General features: G+C 39.7%; 2 protein-coding genes across 2 annotated transcripts in view; both read right to left on the bottom strand.

Moving 5' to 3' along the window:
• Positions 1-4,043: 4,043 nt before the first annotated feature.
• On the bottom strand, positions 4,044-14,393 carry GPR45 (G protein-coupled receptor 45). The gene is made up of 3 exons (XM_032226140.1): positions 14,314-14,393; positions 8,929-9,044; positions 4,044-6,556 (listed from the first exon to the last, which is right to left on the bottom strand). The coding sequence occupies exon 3, from the start codon at positions 6,229-6,231 to the stop codon at positions 5,116-5,118; it is 1,116 nt and encodes a 371-aa protein (XP_032082031.1). The 5' UTR covers positions 6,232-6,556; positions 8,929-9,044; positions 14,314-14,393; the 3' UTR covers positions 4,044-5,115.
• Positions 14,394-18,184: 3,791 nt separating this feature from the next.
• Positions 18,185-20,695, bottom strand: part of MRPS9 (mitochondrial ribosomal protein S9) — a 48,108-nt gene continuing 45,597 nt past the window's right edge. Inside the window, exons 10-11 of the mRNA XM_032226461.1 lie at positions 18,648-18,817; positions 18,185-18,343 (exon numbers count right to left, since the gene is read on the bottom strand). Of these exons, the coding sequence (XP_032082352.1) occupies positions 18,252-18,343; positions 18,648-18,817 (262 nt within the window). The 3' untranslated portion in view covers positions 18,185-18,251. The remainder of the gene's footprint in view (positions 18,344-18,647; positions 18,818-20,695) is intronic.

Here is a 20,695-nt window from a genome sequence, read left to right as displayed (position 1 = left end):
GAGAGTTTGTCACATACTTCACACTTCACCGTGTACACCATGTAGCAAGGAAGTCCATTCTCTTAATAGGGAAGAAAGGAGAATAGCATTCAGGTGGTTAGGATAAGAATTTTTTTCAAGTTCTGAATTTACCGTATTTTTCAGAGTATAAGATACACCTTTTCCCATCAAAGAAGAGGCTGAAAATCTGGGTGTGTCTTATACACTGAATACAGCATTTTTTGCCTCCCAAAACCCCACCCCCTTCACCAAAATGGGCGTGCAGAGCCTTTAGGAGGCTTTCCAGCCTAGGGGCCTGGAAGGGCAGAAATGAGCAGAAAACAAGCCATTTTTTGCTCACTTTTGCCCCCCCCCCTCCAGCCCCCAGGAGCACTCTACAAACCTTTGAAGGCAGAAGTTCTCAACCTGTGGGTCGTGACCCCTTTGGGGATCAAATGACCTTTTCAGAGGAGTTGCTAAGACCATCGGAACTCTAAACTTTAGACTCCCCCTCGCGTTTCTTGAAATCCCCCGCGGATGGGCTCCGGAGTCATCGCTGGCCACGCAGAGCGTCACCACAGCTCCACGCCGTGGAAAACATGATGGGACTCTTGCCATTGGTTTAGTGGCCCGTCTTCTTTGCTAGTTCAGGCAGGTGGAGAAAGGAGGCATGCAATAGTCGAGGGTGAAAGTGCTCCCCTTCGCCCTTGGTGGCAGGGGTGCTTTATCACAAGCCTCCTTTCTTCCTCCGCCCGCCTGAGCAAAGGAGGCGGGCCACTAAACCGATGGCAAGAGTCCCACTACCATGCTGGAGTCAGCAAAAGCAGCAACAACGGGACCAATGGGGTGGGAAATCCATGCAGAGGGAGGAAAATGCATGCATTCTCCACCCTCTCCATTGGAAACGAGGCAACTGTCAGAAGAGGGCAGTGCACGCCACATGGGCTTGTGCAGCAGCTGAAGAACAGGTGAGGTGACCACAGTATGTGTGTGTGTGTCTGTGTGTGAGTGAGAGATAGACAGAGAGAGGCACAGAGAGAGAGATGGGGGAGGGAGGAGAAAGAGAGAGAGAGGAAGGGAGGGGAGAGACAGAGATACAGAGAGAGAATTGCAGAGGGAGGAAGGGAGGGGAGATACAGAGAGAATTACAGGGAGGGAGGGGAGAGACAGATGCAGAGAATTACAGAGAGAGAGACAGGGAGGAAGGGAGGGGAGAGAGATACAGAGAGAATTACAGATAGAGAGACGGAGGAAGGGAGGGGAGAGACAGATACAGAAAGAATTACAGAGAGGGAGGAAGGGAGGGGAGAGACAGAGAATTGCAGAGAGACAGGGAAGAAGGGAGGGGAGAGACAGGGAGGAAGGGAGGGGAGAGACAGATACAGAGAGAATTACAGAGAGGGAAGAAGGGAGGGGAGAGACAGAATTGCAGAGACAGGGAAGAAGGGAGGGGAGAGACAGGGAGGAAGGGAGGGGAGTGACAGGGAGGAACAGGGTAGGGACAGATACAGAGAGAATTACAGAGAGACGGAGGAAGGGAGGGGAGAGACAGATACAAAGAAAATTACAGAGAGAGGAAGGGAGGGGAGAGACAGATACAGAGAATTGGAGGGAGGGAGGGGAGAGACAGAGAAAGGAAGGGAGGGGAGAGACAGATACAGAGAGAATTACAGAGAGACAGAGGGAGGAAGAGGGGAGATACAGAGAATTACAGAGAGACAGGAAGGGAGGAGAGAGAGACAGACAGAATTAGAGAGAGGAAGGGAGGAGAGAGACAGAGACATACAGAGAGACGGAGGGAGGGGAGAGACAAAGAGCCACAGAGAGACAGACAGACAGACACACAGAGAGACAGAGAGAGAAAGAGAAAGAAAGGAAGAATTGGTGGCTGTTTTATTTTTTCTTTCCTTTTTTTCTTTTTAAAAGAAAGGCACTCTTTCCACTTAAAGCCAGGAGCCTGCTCTTAAACTTCCCAGACAAAATTTAATTTATTTGTAATTAGAAATAAATATTTCACAATATATAATTACATATTGTTTTTGTGATTAATCACTACACTTTAATTATGTTCAATTTATAACAATAAAAATACATCCTGCATATCAGATATTTACATTACGATTCATAACAGTAGCAAAATTAGTTATAGAGTAGCAACGAAAATAATTTTATGGTTGGAGGTCACCACAACATGAGGAACTGTATTAAAGGGACGCGGCATTAGGAAGGTTGACAACCACTGTCCTAAGGGCTATCCATGCCCTTTTTTTTGACAAAAAACAGGCTGGTTTTTGCTCGTTTTTGCTCCCCCCCCCCAGCACTCTACAAACCTTCTAAGGGCTATTTATGCCCTTTAAAAAAAATGGGCCCATTTTCACGAAAAACTGGCCATTTTTGAGGTTTGCAGAGTGCAAAAACATTTTTTTTTATTTGCCTCTTCAAAACCTTGGTGCGTCTTATACTCCGGTACATATTATACTCCAAAAAATACAGTAACTTTTGTTTGATTGCTTAAACTTACAGGTTTCTCCACTATATAGTATTTTCCATACCATGTGAAAATCTTAGAATGGATCTCTTCTGTTGAGCTCCTTCAATTTTTCAGCTTAACAGAATTATTTAAAGGGAAGCACACAATAGCACCTCTGATGTTCGTAGCTGTCTAAGGCACATAACCAAAGAAACTAACAAGTTGCTTTATGAAACTGGGTGTTCAAAGCAGAACAGGCAACTGACCCCTCAGCTACATAGGTTTCCTTTGCCAATGCCAGATGTTTTAGGTCATCTGCATTTGCTATTGACTTCTTAAAAGGTCATTGTATAGATCAGCGATGGTGAACCTTTTTTGGCTTGCATGCCATAAGTGGGGGGAGCGCAGGGGGTTGTGTGCGGTCGTGCTGCACCCATAATGCAATGCACGCCCCCCCAATGTGCATGCACGCACTACAGGCGCTCCCCTTATTTTTTTGCATGCTTTTTCCGCCCTCCCCAGCTCAAGGCTTTATAGGAGCCTGGGGAGGGCGAAAAGAGCCCCCCGCCCCAGAAGCCCTCCGGAGGCTTCAGGGACCTTCAGGAGACTTCCCTGAAGCCTCTGGAGCAGTCAAAACGACCCTCCGAGCAAACTGGAAGTCCGTCCCTGAATGTCCGATTTGCCTGTAGAGCTGGTTTTTTGCACTCCGGAGGTTTCAGGGAAGCTCATTAAGCCTCCAGGGGGCCTCCGGGGGGGCTCTTTTCGCCCTCCCCAGGCTCCTATAAAGCCTCTGGAGCCTGGGGAGGGCAAAAAATGGCTTTAAAAAAGGGTGAACTCAGCTGGCCAGGTGACAGGGTAGCGCCTCGCGTGCCGTGGCACACGTGCCATAGGTTTGCCATCACTGGTACAGATGATGCTGAGTGTGAATGCTAGAAATCAAATACTTTGATTTTCATACTAATTGAACATTACAGTTATTAAGTCTTTTAGAAAATGAGCACTGTAAAAGTTTGGAAGAATAAACTATATTATCTGCATGATTATGAATGTATATCAGCAAGCAACTCACTAGCTACAGCCTTATGCAGCTTCTAGGGCTAACAGTTATTAATCACTACTAAAGGAGAATGTAGCACAGGATTAACATGAGGGGTCCTTGGTGCTCTCTGAACTTTTTTTTCTTGCAGACATTTCATTACCAAACTAGGTAACATCTTCAGTTACTGATCACCTTGATTTAAGGAAAGGCATTATTATTCAACATACAGTATATGCTTGTCCCTTCAAGTTCTCTACTCCTGTCAATAACATGCACGTGTGTGGTTTTCTAGTCAACAGTTCCCATCTACTAAAATTAAACTAAATCCAGTTGCATTAGGTGGTTTATGTGTAATGAAAATATGTTGTGTAGCTTTAATATTCCAAAAGTGCTTTTTCAAAAGGCAACTGGACTTTGTTTTTCCTTGAAGACATTTCACTTCTCATCCCAAAAGCTGCTTCACTTCTGACTGAACGGTGGAGAATGGAAGGATTTATATTTCTTGTCCCAGTCATCCGGTCGGAGACTTGTTGAGACCACTTGGAGGTTTATCTGTGCTCTTGGTCTAAGGCAGGGGTGTCAAACTCAATTTCACTGAGGGCCGCATCTACCACTGGTACGTCTGTACCGGGCCTTACCGCCCGGAACCCACCACTGGCATGTAGGCATTTTTGGGGGAGGGCGGGGTGTTATAACTTTGAAAGGTTGTTAAGTGACCTGTCATTGTTCAGAGGATACCTGTATTAAATGCTGTAATGTATTTAATTTGTTTATTGCCTATTTTCATTTGAAATCACAACAACAAATAATTACAATCAGAACTGATTGCCTATGTATCGTAAGGGATTTGTTTTCCTTCTGTTGTGATCTTGATGACCACAATCCTTATTTGTGGGATATTTCAATGGCTTTTTGTGTGTGCAAGAAGCACTTTTGGTAAGGACTCTAGCAGGGGAAAAGTTTAAATCATCCATGTTCTTAATTTGAACCTTGATTATCTTCCATTATTTAAAGGTAGACCGAGAGATCTAAACCAAGCCCAACTGTAAAGTGTCAGAATGCACTTGTGCAAAAATGGTTCTCCCTGTAAGATATTCAGATTGCAATTTGATACTTGTTTTTGCAAGACAACCAATTTGATAGAAGGGATAGACACTGAAATAAAAAAGCAGGTATCTTGATGTTTATTCTTTTAATTTGAAGGAAATAAAATTACAAAGGCAGTGTTATTATTGGCAGTAGATTTGATAAAACCACATTTAGGATAATGTAGTGTGATTATGTGCTGTAATTCAACTTGAAACACAGACAATCCTCAAATATGATGGCAATAGCACTTAAGACATATACCGCTTCATAGTGCTTTACAGCCCTCTCTAAGTGGTTTACAGAGCCAGCATACTACCCCCAACAATCTGGGTGTGTAGCTTATTCATAAAACACTACTACAGACAGTATTAACACTATTAAAGGCAGTGTAGAAGAAATATTTCTAATTTCAAAATTGATAACTGCTGAGTGAGGATTTCTTTTACCAGGATAAAACCACCTAGTGTCTATTCAACCACACTTGAATTCATTCATTCCACATTTTCCTTTGTAATACATTAATGACCATGGTTTACTTCTAAACTCCAGACGGGGGATTACTGCAGATATATATTGTGCTCGGCCTTATTTTCCGTTTTGTCCGTCCAGGCACTTGAGGAAAGATTCTAAATGTTTTTGGCATGAACTCCAGACAGGACTCACGGAATTTCTTGATCCTCCAGCAGTAGATGATGGGGTTGAAAACGGACTTGAGGTAACTTAGCCACAGTACGTAAGTGCTAATGATATAGAAAGAGGGGCTGTAATAGAACTGTCGGCTGAAGACAGACATCAGGCTAAAGACTGTGTACGGAAGCCAGCATAGGGAAAAGCTAACAAACAGAATAAAGATGGTAGTGAATGCCCTAGTTTTGAAGCTCATGTCTACATCAATGTGGTGAGGCTTTTGCAGTCCTATTAGACTTAGCCTGCTCACCTGGCTGAGGCAGATGTTCTCTGTGTGGTTGTGGATCCGGACTGTGTTCTGACGGACAGTATTCAGGATGCAAAGGTAAGAATACAACATAATGCCAAAAGGGACAAAGAAAGTGGCCACAAGCAGCATCACTGCATAAGCTCGGTCTGAAGGGAATTCAGAGTATCCAAGGATACATTGGGGAGCCCTGCTTGGCACCTCCACAAATGTCCACCCAACAACGGAAGGGAAGGAGATACAGAACGAGAAGACCCACGAAACAGCTATCACGACTTTGGCACGGTGGGGGTTCAGCTTGTCTCGGTGCTGGACAATAATGAGGAATCGATCCACACTAATGATTGAAAGTATTGAGACCCCCTCCAAGACAAAAAACCAGTAAAGCATGGCAGATATGCGGCAGAAGTGAGCTCCAAAATTCCAGTTTACTGTAATAATGCTGACAGCAGTAAATGGCATGCAGACTAAAGACAACATAATGTCAGAGAAAGCCAGTGTAGCTAAAAGTAGATTTATTGCTGAATGCATGGCTGGCTTCTGGTAAACAATCATGCAGACAATGGTGTTGCCTAAGAATCCAATGGCAATCATAAGGAGCATTACTATAGCCATTAATATCCTGAGTGAAACTGGCAAGGATGTATGAGCAGAGGTGGTGAATTGGATACTCTCATTAAAGGGAAAGAACATGTCTGAAGGTGTCTTGTTCCATGCCATTCTAAGACAAAACACTGGAAAGGCAGAAAGAAAGGAAAGAAAAAGAAAGGAAGAAAGAAAGAAAGAAAGAAAGAAAGAAAAAGAAAGAAAGGCAAGACTACCATAGTCTTCCTGCTAGCTCTTCAGCTCCTGCCATTTTTCCATTGAATTTGCCACATGATTCTAAACAAAAATGAGTCCGTCTCGGCAAGTCTGTCTGTAGAACAGATTTTCAGCAATCGTTGGCAGATCATAGCATAACGTAGAAGTTGTTGCATTTCTGAACAGAAACAATAAGGAAGCCACCGCCAAGAACTTTTCTTCAGGGACTTTCAGATCTAGAAAACTGGATAAAATATTCAAGAAATATTTGAAATTCAAGAAAATGTGACAAACTGTTGAGAGTCAATATCCATCTTTAAAATCCTCCCCCAATAAGAAAGTAAAAAAAGCATAAGCATCAATGTTCCATAAATGCAAAAGACCATGCACTCAGGATTGGAAAACACCCCATAGGTGCTATGTAACCTTCCCTAGACTTAGTGTACACATTGATTTTGTATCACATTTGTTGAAAGGTGTCTTAACTTCTGAAATAGGATCCTGAGCTCCCATAAAAGTTCCACCAGTCCTACCCTATCTCTATGGCCAAATAAGATAATAATTAAAAGTTTCACTGCTGCTTGTAAAATCCTAAAGTAAGTTGGCTGCCTAAATCTATTGCTATTTTCTTGTAGTCTTCCTATTTACCCAATAACTAATTTTCTCTGGTTCCCCCTTTTGGTGCCATGCAGCATGAAGCTACAAGCTCAGATCATCACTGTATTCAAATCCTGATATCTTCACGCAGAAGAAAGTTTTGAGGTAATCCATTATTTCAGAAGATCTATGAAGTGGGTGGAACTGGCAGTGGAAGATTGGACCCTGTGATGGACTTGTGGGTGTGGGGGAAAGATCTTGAACTTTCAACTGGGTGGGGAAAACCCAGGAAGCTCAGATTTGGGTTAATGTCAGGGATCCAAATAACATCCAAAATTAAATCAGAGTCCAAGGCAAAGTATTGCTCAAAGTTCCAATTTATTAAGAGAGTCATGTTGGCACATCTGGGAATACCCGAATCTGAGCTTCCTGGGTTTTCCCCACCCAGTGGAGAGTTCATGATCTTGCCCCACACCCACAAGTCCATCACATGGTCCAATCTTCCACTGCTATGCTGGCAGTTTCAACCATCCAGTTCCGGTCAGGTGCAGAGGTGTGAGACAAAGGATGACCTTGGATTCTAGAAAGGAATTTTATTGTGACATCACATTCTACTCCTTACAATTCCCCCTCTCAATTCCCCACTAATGAAACAGCATAGTAGAATAGAATATTAGTGTGGCAGGCCAAAGATTCCAAAAGGAACTGGCTGCAGGCCTGACAACCGGCTCTTTAAAATGGTCTTAGTTAAATATGCATCAATAGAAAACTGAATCTCAAAATTCTGAAATCTGATCCAAAAATTCTATTCTTTGACAGTTCATCTGCTCATTTAGGTCTAGTGGTTAGAGTTCTAGTCCCACCTTAAGGCTCAAGCCGACTTCTTCAGCACTGCCTTGAGTGGAACATATGTGTCTGTTGTTTGGGAAGGGTAGCATTGGCATTCTTTTTAAATCTATAAATTTTAACATTATGGCTAGGGACCCTCAAATAGCAAAGCACAGAACAGGAAGTCAAATCAACCATCAACCCCTTCGCAACATAGGTATGTGGCAATGACTACTAGAAGCTGTGGACAACACAGCTTTTAGTCATGGAAATCAGCCCAACTTATCTCACAAAGTTTTTGTTATGGGGAAAATAGGAGGAAGGTTTGTTGTGTATGATTGCCATCTTAAGTTATTTGTAAAAACAATAAAGGCAGCCTGTAAGCAAATCTATACATATATAAAAGCGAAATGCCTCTCATGCATCATCACAAAATCTCTAGAACTGTAAAGCCTACAAACTTGAAATTTGGCACGTATGTTCCTCTTGGCTTCTAGGTGCTTGCTAAGAAAGTATTTTTCAAAATGACTATCAGATCATTAGTATCTCTTATATTATTATTAACACACTGATGCTAACGAGTTAGGTGTTCTACTCCCCTCCCCACCTGAAAAACACTCTGATGCTAAGGAGTTAGACTGAGGGAGAGAAGAGGATAAGATAGGAGAGGTCTCTGTGGGGCAAGCCTGAGGGAGAGAAGGGGGAGAAGAGAGGAGAGGCTTCTGTGGGGCAAGCCTGGTAACTACTCATTAATTTTCGAGATGTGTCAATTTATCAAGCCCGATCACATAGTTTTGAAGCAGTGCACGGGTATCCAGCTAATAAAATAATAAGTAAAATAAAATTTAAAACTGCAGCAAGTCATAACTGATGTATTATTATGCCTGGCCTGACAGCTTATCAGAAAGTTGTAGCTAAGACCATCATAAGCACCCTGGCATTCGTACCTTTACGAATACCTCCAGGTATACCCAATATACCCTCCTCTATTTTCCCCACAATCACCAAGTAGAGTGAGTTGGGTTGAGAGATAGTAACTGCCTCAAAGTCACCTAACTGGCTTTTATGGCTAAGGTGGAACTAGAATTCACAGTCTCCTGCTTTCTAACCAGGTGCCTTAACCACTAGACCAAATTGGCATTCCCACATCATTTGTCTCCCAAGTAACAAGGATGAAGGACCATGGCTTACCCAATAACCATGTGTATCTAGTTGTTTCAATCGATCAAGCCTTTAAGTTGTTGGGACTACAAAACCCAAAACAGTTTCTTGGTTCACAGGGAATTCTTGCCCCAATAAACAAACCTCTGAAACAAAAGGAAAACTTTTTAAAGCATTCTAACACAATCCAAACCAAAACTCATTTTATATCTTGTAATAACGACCATTTCTGATTGAACAGCTCAGTATGGCAAACCTCTGCAAAGGCGGCAATTGTGCAAGCCACCATAGTTCACAACAAACCTTTACTAGGCTTCATTCACAAGGCCACTCGGAAACTGTCAAGCAAGGAATAGCATTTATGTGCTTATTTTTTCGTGCATCTCCCACGCATGCGCAGCAGAGACCCAAAAATCAAAGACAGTCCCACATATCCTCCAGCCAGGTACTCTGATTTACCTTTGATGTTTATTAATTTTCTTGTCCATTTTTGTTACTGTTGAATCCTACCTCTTGAAAAAATACCATTAACTAACTTTTTTGTCAAAAAGATATTTATCCTAAATTAGATGCTGGTTCACCTGAGACATACATCCACATTTGAGTCCTCTGTCTTGAATTACAAATGAAGGTGCTTATCAATTCATTGCAAAGCCATATTATCTGAATACATGGTAGTATGAATGTTCTCTCTGTGGTATCTCCGTGATGATTTGTAGATGTGGGTGAGCAGTGAAGTAATTAACATGTATATGCAAACCTGGCTTGGAGTGTTTTCTTTTGCTTTTTAAAACCCAGGTAGGTCTTTAGTAGAGCTGACAAATTGCTTTTGCATTCAAATGTCAAAGCAATTTGTGAATGTTAGGGCAGATGCTCCATGGTTACCTTGCATAAAATTGAACTGTAAATACTTGATTTGAGTGTTTTCTCCAAGCATCACTCTAATGTTCCCCATTCAAAAGAAGAGTTTTTGAAAATGGGGCAAAATCTATCAAACACTCCTACTCTCATTTTAAAGCAATTTTACATAGTTCACACACAGAGGCAACTGAAAGGCAAGGAAGCTGTTGATGTATTTAATTATTCTTAACATAATTCTTAATTATTATGTGATTTTAATTTAGCAAATCATTCCAAGCTAAAGTGATTTCAGCTATCAAATGCATACACTTAGCTGATTTTTCAAACAGCTCAAACAGCAGTGAAAGTTGCAATAGACATGAGGCAGATTTTGTGTTTTGAAGGGCTATATCAGTCTCCTTAGGTGGAGAGTCAGATTTTCTTAAAATGTGATTTTTAATACAGCTGATACATCTGAAGGGGTAGATTCCTAGACTAACATGGATCCATTTGGCCAAACTTTAGAGTCTTTTGTATGCATTACAGCTCACCTGGTTCCTGATTACAGCATCCTGGAACATGTCGTTAAGCTGAGAACTATCAATCTGATGATTTTAGACAAGATGTATGACATTGAGTCCATTTTATAATTCCTAAGCTAATATTAAGATGATGATATAAATGCAGCAGGGGTCTCTGCAGGGAAAGGGCGTCTAAGAGGCAGGATGATTGACATGACTATGGAATCAAAGTCATGCCCTTTTTGAGTATGCATTAACATGCATATACCAAGGCTTTAATCACATCATTGTGACCAACTATTTTGACCTTCCTAGCGGATGCTGCTGTACAGTTGAAAAGGGAATAGAGAAAGCAGAAAGCAAAAAATAATAATAATCAACTTATTAAACCCAAAAGGTGACTCGGTCAGTGCCAAGGAACTGGGAGGTCAATTTAAGAAGGGAAGAGTAAAAACCTACCATGCTGGTCCCTTCCCGATTAAGCAATATGTGCAAAGAGTTAATAATAAGGAAGAGGAATTGGGTAAAAAGAATCAGGTTTCTGTCAATACCATCTACTATACATCTCCATACTTCTCTGCTACCATATTAGCTTTCACTCCGTCCTTTTGTTCTTCAAACTTTTCACCTTGTTTTTGAGGATTTCATCAACATAACCAACCAACCTAACTTTCTCATTTCTACTCCCCATCCACCCATTCACTTTTCTTTCATGTATGCTTTGTGAGACAAACTTTCTTCATTTTCTTCACATGAGCCAGCCATATAATAATCATATTTCCTTTATTCTGGGCACTCAAGGAATGTTGACAAAGAAAAAATGTAATTTTTCCACAGTTCAGCATCTGATTAGGACATTCAAGGTGTGTCATAATCTAACTGAAGCAAAATCCAGCTGTTTGGGGTTAATCCAGATTTTGGCTGCCATAAATCTAGGGTTTGGTATAGTAGCTAAGGCATCATATTAGATACCCGAAACCATGAGTTCTACTCCTGCCTTTGACACAAAGCCTGCTAAGTGACCTTGGTCAAGTACTCATAGTCCTAGGGAGGAGGTAAAAAACCACAACAATCCAAAAAACCTTGCCAAGAAAATTGCAGACACTAGACCAGGCAGTAGCCAAAAACTTGAAAGGGGATACGGGTACAGGCAGACACAAATATACATAAACACACACACTCTAGGGAAGTCTTAAGCAGCATTAGACCATTTGCATAGTTTTAAAAAAATTCTTCAATTTCCCCATCTTTAGTAAGCATTCTGCCAAGGTATACAAATTCAACTACTACCTGTAATAAATCCTTATAATAATAACACATGGATAGTTTTCAGCAATCTGAAAAGCTAGATAATAAGAGTTGTAACCACTAGAGGTCATATTTTAAAAAGAAAAATATCCTGATTATAATCAGCTACTGCAATTCCCATGTCAAACTTCACATCTATAAGCAATTGTTAATTTCTTTAAAAAGTGAGCTGTTGATATGACAGCCACACATATTTATTTCAAGCATGTTGCTGAGCCCAAAATGAATCCCATGAAGGTTTTTTTTTCAGGATTAAACTAGGAAAATAACACTTTTTCAAATAATGCTCTTCTACCCAGTCATACAGAAAAAGAAATAAATATATTTAGAATATCAGCCACTATGCATGGTTTATGTATGTATGGTGTTAAGTATAGTTTATAGGGCATGAGACTCCCTTACACTTGGCTCTAATGATTATACCTTTCCTGAAAGTTTTTTACCCTTCTGGAATGGATTTTGGAGATAGATAGGTGATAGATAGATATGTACGTGTACACACACACACACACGCACACGCACACGCACACGGTTCTAATCTTTTTAGTATATGATGGAACCAGCTTAGAAGCCTGAGTCAATAAAGAAGTAAATAAATTTCTACAACTCAGAAACATGTATGGCTGGCATGAGATGACTATTCAACAAACTTCTCCATAGCAACCCAACTTTTACAGAGAGATTTGAATGAAGAAACATTGAAACAAGGGCCTTCTTGTGGTATTAAACTGGCTTTGTGACAACTTCCTTAACAGTAGCACATGAGCCATAAAGTACCTCCACCTCTAAATTTCTTCTCCCTAAAAAGCAAGATTTGTTGTTCCTACTATATTCTCTGAACATACATAAATATACATAGAACAATTGAATTATCAACTATCCTTTGCAATCTGTGGGGAAATCAATTAAACCATCTTGAGAAGTAGCTGTCCAAGTCTCCAGAGACAGAGAACCCACAACTTCCATAAGTAAACTGTTCCACTCTTATACAATAGGATACAAAAGGCCCCTTACCCTGATCCATTCTTCAGAAACTGCTGAGGAATATTCTAAATACACACTTTGGAAATCTATCAAAAGAGATCAGTGATATTATTAAACTGAGAGTAGGTCACTGAAGGAACAAGGCCTTGGGCATTGTGAATGGGGTGGATTTATCCCTCTTGACTGTCTTTTGAAAACAAGTAGTTATATGGGATGTGGTGGTTCAGTGGCTAAGACGCTGAGCTTGTCAATCAAAAAGGTTGGCAGTTCAGTGGTTCGAATCCATAGTGCTGCGTAACGGAGTGAGCTCCTATTACGTGTCCCAGCTTCTGCCAACCTAACAGTTTGAAAGCATGTAAAAACTGCAAGTAGAAAAAATAGGAACCACCTTTGGTGGGAAGGTAACAGTCTTCTATGCGTCTTCAGCAAGAGAGAGCCGAGGTGGCGCAGTGATTAAATGCAGCACTGCAGGCTACTTCAGCTGACTGCAGTTCTGCAGTTCGGCTGTTCAAATCTCACTGGCTCAAGGTTGACTCAGGCTTCCATCCTTCCGAGGTGGGTAAAATGAGGACCCGGATTGTTGTTGGGGGCAATATGCTGACTCTGTAAACCGCTTAGAGAGGGCTGAAAGCCCTATGAAGCGGTATGTAAGTCTAACTGCTATTACTGCTATTCAGCATTTAGTCATGCCGGCCACATGACCATGGAGACATTTTAGGACAACGCTGGCTCTTTGGCTTTGAAACGGAGATGAGCACCGCCCCCTAGAGTCGGGAGCGACTAGCACATAGGTGCGAGGGGAACCTTTACCTTTATCTTAAAGTTATAATAATCACAATGCACAGCATGGGTTTCTACAGGCTACCATTCATTTTTCATTGGGGGAGGAGGCTTTGTTCTTTTTTTGTACACAAAAAATTCTTTTACCTGCCAAGGAGTTTTGTGCACCAATCAATTGTATTTTCTCCTGTTTCCCCACTCCAAAAAGAGGCTCGTAAATTAGGGTTAGCATTATTGATCAAGGGTAGAGTTAGGTACAAATGTCATAATCACAGCAAGACTTCTGCACCAATTTATTACACCTAGGATGTGTGTGTGTGAAAACGTTCAGACCTGAGGTGTGTGTGTGTGTGTGTGTGTGTGTTTGTGTGTATGTAAACAAGAGCTCAAGGGAAATTGATAATGGTAGGAAAGTACCTTATTTATCAGACATCCCATCCTTGACCAGAAAACAAAAACAAGCAACATTAACACCCCAACATTATATTTGGTTTGAATATACCGCATCAAGTTGCTAGAATGGAATCTACATGAAGAAACGGCAAAAGGAAATTAAACGACCACGCAGCAATGATTATATAACACAGAGCCGGTACCGCATTATTTGGGCCGCTTTAAAAGAATTCTGTGCAATTCAGGGAAATTCGCACCCACAGATTGAGCCCAGCCCTGGCTCATCCCCGAGCGTGCCACACACCAGAGGCAGCTCACTGAAGTTCCCCATAGAGCGAAAGGAAGGCTCCCACTCAGAAAGCCAAGCACGCCCACGCCTCATCCCGGCCCGCCATTCACCCAAGAAAACTCAGGGCTTGCAATTGTTTGCAACGCCGAGATTTTGGAGCCAGGGCGGGGGGAAAGATGGATGGATCCGCAGCTCAGCCTCAAGGCGGGCTTTGAGGCCAGCGGGGCAGACGCCCCCATTCTCCCGCCCCCGCCAGCAACTAAAATCTGAGCCCCCAGACCCAGCCCCCCCCCCACTTACCAGCTTCGGCCAAGGGCTGCGCACCACTCAACTATGTGCAGAAGGCCGAGCCTCTGAGCTCCCTTCCAGGAGGTCCCCAGCACGATCTTTGGAGTCATGTAAGCGCGCCCCCTGCAGGCCTCAGTGGGAAGGGAACAAAGGAGGTGAGGAGATATCTATGGATGTTCTCAGCCATCCAGGTCATGGTTATCCTAATGATGATTTCCCCCCCCCCCCCCCAAGAGGCAACTGGACTTTCTGATTTTGCTTCTCATCCAAGAAGCTTCTTCAGTTCTGGTGTTGTGTTAGTTGTGCCTTCTTTATAAAGTCTGTGAATAGTTTTATGTAGAACCTCAAGTGGTCAAATGCATTTCTCTAAGTTATATATAAGACAGATAGACCTTGACTTTTGATTTATTCACATGACTGTTCTAATTACTAATTATTCTTGTTACTGTTTCTAGTCTTCTTTAACTAAAGTTAGCATTATTTCAACCAATCTTTGATTTCTTCAAGATCCATGAGAAAAGATACAAGAGCTTCACTCTGACACAGCCTTCTATCCAATTCTCCTCCTTAGATATTATGAGTTGAATGGAAGTAGAATTCAGAAAGTTCTATAGTCTTTTATGAAATAAGGGGAATGGAGGCCAGAAGGCATTGTTGCTCAGCTGCTGCTGTTTTGGGTTTGTAGAGCAAGCATTAAAATTAAGGTTTGCTCTATATCAGTAGCTTTCTGAAGCCGGAACATTTTTAAAGCATTCCAAGCAGATTTTTAGTGCATTTAGTGCATCATTGATTTGTTTTGCCTAAAGCTATGCCTAGTGATATATTTCTTCGTACTTTTATTTTTCATTGTTGTCATAATTTATCCTAGCATTGTTACAACTTTGATCAATTACTAATAATTACTTGTTTATATTTACCACACTTTTAACTTTTTTCATCCATGAGTAAACTTCGGTGAATCTGTAGTGATTTGGAAGCGTACAAATTAAATAAATAAATGAAGTCTGGATTGGCTGTACCACCAGTATTTGCTTCAATCTTGGCAAGTAGTTTGCATTAACGTACGCACATCTTTTTTATTCCTGCAATAATTGTTTGTAAAAATGGTAAATCTTTCAGCTTGAGTTTGATCCTAAGTGACTTCATGAATGTACTCATGTATTTATTTATTTTTTTGGCAACAACATGGAAATGATTTGCTATGACTACCTTCTCAGATAGTTTTGACTTCCCAGTTAGTTTTCACTTCCCAATCTGTCACAGGCGTGGTCTACTTAGGCAAGCCAAGTTCTACAGTAGATAGCATCAATAATAATGAGTAATTAATCATAATAGATGTATACTTATTTAATATTAGTAAATTATTCAGAACATCAAGGCAAAGGAAACATGCAAAACATGGCTGCTGGAAATTATTTCTGATCTTCACCAGAATGGCCATTGGATACATCTTTATTTTCTTCTGTATAATGTTCATCCTCTTTCCTTGAGACTAATTGGGGCAGGCACATATGTTGTGCTTATCTTTCTGCTCTTCTATCATGTGTGCCATTGGTTGGGCCACATAGGATCTGCTCTGTCACATGACTAGGAGGGAAATGTGGTGAGGGATTTAAAATGGATCAGTGCAAAATTCTGTGTCTCTCATAGCAAAGCTTGGAAACTTTTTTTTTCCTGGAATGTTTTTCCCCAAGGCCAGCCCATTTCCAAAGTCAATCTTTTGTTTGCAAATATCTATCACACCAAGTTTAGTCTCAATATGTCCTAGACACTTATTCTCCGGGCAGAAATTCCAAGACTTTACATCCTTGATAGGGTTGGAAAAAATAAAAATCACTCTGGTTTCAGATCATTCTTGCCTCAACTGTGTATTATCTTAGGTGGTGCCTGTTGCTTTTGTAATTAGTTGTAGTAAATCTGCTGCCCAATAAATAGGGGCACCTTTGTAGTTATCAAAATGGTATAAAGGGGTATTTCTAATGAATTATCTATATTCATAACTCAGAAAAGCTTTAAAAATCCATGGAATTCAATGCCAATTGAATGAAGGTATAAGTAAATAAATCTGGATAACTGATTGGGTTTTAATAACAACCAAGCCCAATATTTAAACAGGCATTATTAAAGACATAAATTGGATTTATTGCAGCTTTACAATTTCCCCCCTCTTGTTTTCATTTTGGAAAGTTAATACTATTGGTTGTAAATAGCTCCATCTTGTGGCAAAATATATACTAGTAATCAGATAACACTTCATAGTTACTTCAGAAAATAGTTCTTATAGAATAAGATCAGAAAAATATACCATTATATTTCACATATGAAAATATTGATATTATGTTCATGTATACTTAAGATTCTATGGTATAATGATAACTTATCAGTCTTGGAAAAAAACATTTTATAAAGATCTAGAACTTTCATGTAATATATTAATTTTGTTGAGAAATATTTTGAGGTTTTTATCTAACAAGGTTATATTTCAAGGAATGTTTGTTCTCTTCCACATTAAATATTAGTAATATAGATCTTTCAGAAACTGAATATATTGAAGGTAGATTTTTGAAAATATTTTAAATAGGAAAAAACATCAATAACCTGTACTGTTTGATGATACAACTTTTAACTGAAAATGCAACATCTGAAATATTGACTATTGAAAGTCAAGCACATTGAAAAAAATGGAATTAGGAAAAAATGAAATAGCTCCCCCCCAAACTATGGACAGCCCTTACTCTATTTTTTTAAAAGATCTGGCTTTTATCCAATCATTGAAGTCAGGATACTGATGATGATAAGGATTAATTTTATGCCGCCCAAATCTTGGCATAATTATGAAATAATATGTCTATCAATTTCATATTTTATTAAGTTTCTGTGCAAGTTTTAATCACTTTTTTCTTATTTTTGTTTTAATGAGATTCTCTATTTTCATTTTTTTTTCCACTGCCCAGAGTTTTGTAGATGGTTGGCCATATAAATTGGATAAATAAAAATATCAAGAGCAAACTAATGACAATAGTACACCAAGCAGTCTTATGTTGACAATGAAGATACTGACATGGTAGATAGCTTCTGCCTTTTAAGATCGATTATCAACAGCAAAGATAATAAATACCCTGCAGATTAGCACTTGATAGAATAGCAATGAAGACTTTGGAAAAGATATTCAGGTGTTGCATGTATTTGTATCTACAAAACCTTCAGAATTGTGAAGGCAATGATTCCCCCCCCCCCAATGACACTCTATGAAAATGAAAAAAGTCAGTAGTGACACTTTTGAACTTTCATGCTAGAGAAGATTCCTAGGGATGCCATGGTTGGACAAGAAGAGGGTTATTCAACAAATCAACCTGGAATTCTGAAATGAGGCACAACTGACCAGGCTCAAATTAACTTATCTTGGACACATTATAAAGAAAACCTAGTCCCCTGGAGAAATCAAATAATGCTGGGAAAGGTGAAAAGAAAGAGGACAATCAACAACAAGGTGGATGGATTCAATTACAGCTGGAAGACTTGAAGGAGCAGGGTGAGGGCAGGTCATTCTGGAGAAAATCAAGTATTTGTTGCTAAGAACTGAAAGTGATCTGATGGCACATAGAATTTTAGTAGCAGCAGCTTCTTCTAGTTCTTCAACAGCAACAGACAGCAATCTTTCATTTGCACTTTCGCAACTCTGGAGGGTCCGCCTGAACAAACAGCCTCACCATTTCATTTCCAAGTTTATGGTGTAAATTCTCATTGGATGACTGTTAAAATGGCAACTTGCTACTAAGATAGTCCATTATTTCCAACTAATTAGTAGACATTTCTAATATCTACTGGTTGCACATGTTAGGGTTTAATTCTTCTTATATTGTAAATAAGAAAAAGACATGGATGGAAGGGAAGGAAAAATACAGTTTAATTACAAAGATGAATTCCTATAAAATATAACATTTTCATTTTCAGCGCTTCTTCCAGGTGAACTTTCTGCGGGCTCCCTTTTGGCCAGGCTTTTTCCGTTCTCTTACACGTGGATCAGGAGTGAGGAGACCAGCTGCAGGGAGATCAGGAAGAAGTTTATACAATTTAATGAAAATTTGGTACAGAAAAAGGTGGAGGGACTTGGTTGTAAGAACTGAGGGAAGTCAAGGGGGGATGAGCATTTATCTAGCATTTGAACTTAGGTTTATAATATTACAAAAAGTCCTGAGCATTTGCCTCATTTTAAACAGTTCATTAGAATGCTAAATAACAAAACTTATCTCTACAGTTATTAGAGATAAGTAATCAGGAACAAGATATTGAATTTTATTATTTAGGACAAATTGATACATTTTTCTCTATACACTTTTTATTACCTTGCCTCATGAATTCTACTTCATCTTCAGTAATAAAACTACATAAAGCTCTTGCTATGGCTAAGCGAATTGCTCCTGTTTGTCCGCTTCTTCCTCCTCCAGATACGGTGCAGACCACGTCATACTTTTCTAAGTGATCAAGAAATTGGAATGGGAACATCAGCTGTTCTCTGAAAAGTATTAGATATGAATAATGTGAAAGAGTTAATGTCAGCATTCCAAATATCATGCAGAATTAAATCAGAGTCCAAGGCAGAGCTATCCTTAAAGTTCCAATTTAATAAGACAGACATGTTAGCACAAACTGTGGAATCCCAAATCTAAAAGCTTCCTGGGATTCCACCCAGTTAAAAGTTCATGATCTTATCCCCACACCCATAAATCCATCACAAGGTCCAATTGTCTTCGACCATGCTGGCATATCCACCCAGTTGGTTCCGGTCAGGTGCAGAGGTGTGGAGACAAAAGATGACCTTGGGCTTCTAGAAAGGAATGACAACACATTCCACAATTCTACTCTTTTCTATCCCCCCTCCCAATTACTACACTAATGAAACAGCATAATGAAATAATAGAGTGTGTGGCAGGCCAAAGATCCTAAAAAGGAATATGACTGCAGGCGTGACAGTTAAAATCACTTAAGAGTAATCTAATAAACCATGACTTTTTTTCTAGTGATCTGTTCATGGAAATATTTAACTAAGCTAAATAACATACAGGTAGTCCTCAACTTATGACAATTGATTGAAAAATTGCTGTTGTTAAATGAGACATTTGTTAAGTGAATTTTGGTCCATTTTATGACTGTTTTGCTCCAGTTGTTAGTGAATAACTGCAGTTGGTAAGTAGGTACCAAGACTGTTAAATGAATCTGGCTTTCCCATTGATTTTGCTTCTCAAAAGGTGACCTTGGGAAATAGCAATGGCCATAAGTATGAATCAGTTTCCAAGCATCTGAATTTTGATCATGTGATTATGGGGCTGCTTTGAAGGTTATAAGTGTGAAAAACAGGCATAAGTCACTTTTTTCAATGCCATTGTAACTTTGAATGATTACTAAATGAATTGTAAGTGAAGAACTACTGTAGTCAAGTGCTGCTCAGGGGCAGTGTGCATGTCTCAACTTAGAAATGCTTGGAATTTGAGCTTGAAAAACTTCTAAATGAACAAAACAGCCATTCTGAACATAAACCAATTGTTTCAATTACAAGTCTAAATTCAAAATGTCTCCCATAGCCCCACTGCTTATTTACTACAAATATTTTTTTATTTAAATATATCCACATAAAAATGCCTACAGTTATCAGAGTACAGTGATAGTCAGAACAGTATAATATCATGGGAGATGATATTGTTAACATTTAAGGTCAAATAAAGTTTCTAAAATGATGCTTAAGCAAACTCATTTGCAAGAGAAGAAATGAGAACAATGACTACAAACTGGACAGACTTTCTAAGCAGATTGGTATTCATTACTCTTTTCCCAAGCCAAATAGATTCTACGAATCTCAAATAATGGTTTACAGGCTGTACAAATATCTTTTTTCTTTTTCTTTACAATTTCACAAGCAACAATCATAAGCATTTAATAAGGTTCTGAGGGGCTGATATGGCTTAGAATGATGCAAGGTATCAACACTTGCAAAGGAAAGGAAAATGCACTTGTACATAAAAGAGGCCTAAACTAACAGTAAAAATGTCATCTTTTCAGAGTAATCTGCAAATATCTTTGGTTCAATTTGGTACATTTTTTATGTACTTTCGGGAAATCAATTCTCACTGTAAACCTGTAGACAAATTTAATTAGATTAGGATCTATTAGTTCTTGGAGTAATTCATTTACACAGAAGTTTTAGGATAGCCAAGGATGGCAAAGTTTTGTGGCCAGACTTTCCATGCAGATTTCCAAGTTCATTAGTCTCCCACTGCCCCCAATAAAGTTCACATTTCTAAAATTCTAATGTTCTCAATAGGAATTTCCCAGATGTGCAAATTACAAATCTTGTGATCTTCAGATTGTACTGATATATTGACTGAAAACATTGAGA

Source organism: Thamnophis elegans, chromosome 11, assembly GCF_009769535.1.
Source record: "Thamnophis elegans isolate rThaEle1 chromosome 11, rThaEle1.pri, whole genome shotgun sequence".
In the NCBI taxonomy this organism is placed as follows: domain Eukaryota; kingdom Metazoa; phylum Chordata; class Lepidosauria; order Squamata; family Colubridae; genus Thamnophis; species Thamnophis elegans.
This window is presented reverse-complemented; position numbering and strand designations above follow the sequence as displayed.

Excerpts from the sequence above, each read along its gene's own strand:
- GPR45 (XM_032226140.1), bottom strand. The coding sequence starts at position 6,231 with ATGGCATGGAACAAGACACCTTCAGACATGTTCTTTCCCTTTAATGAG.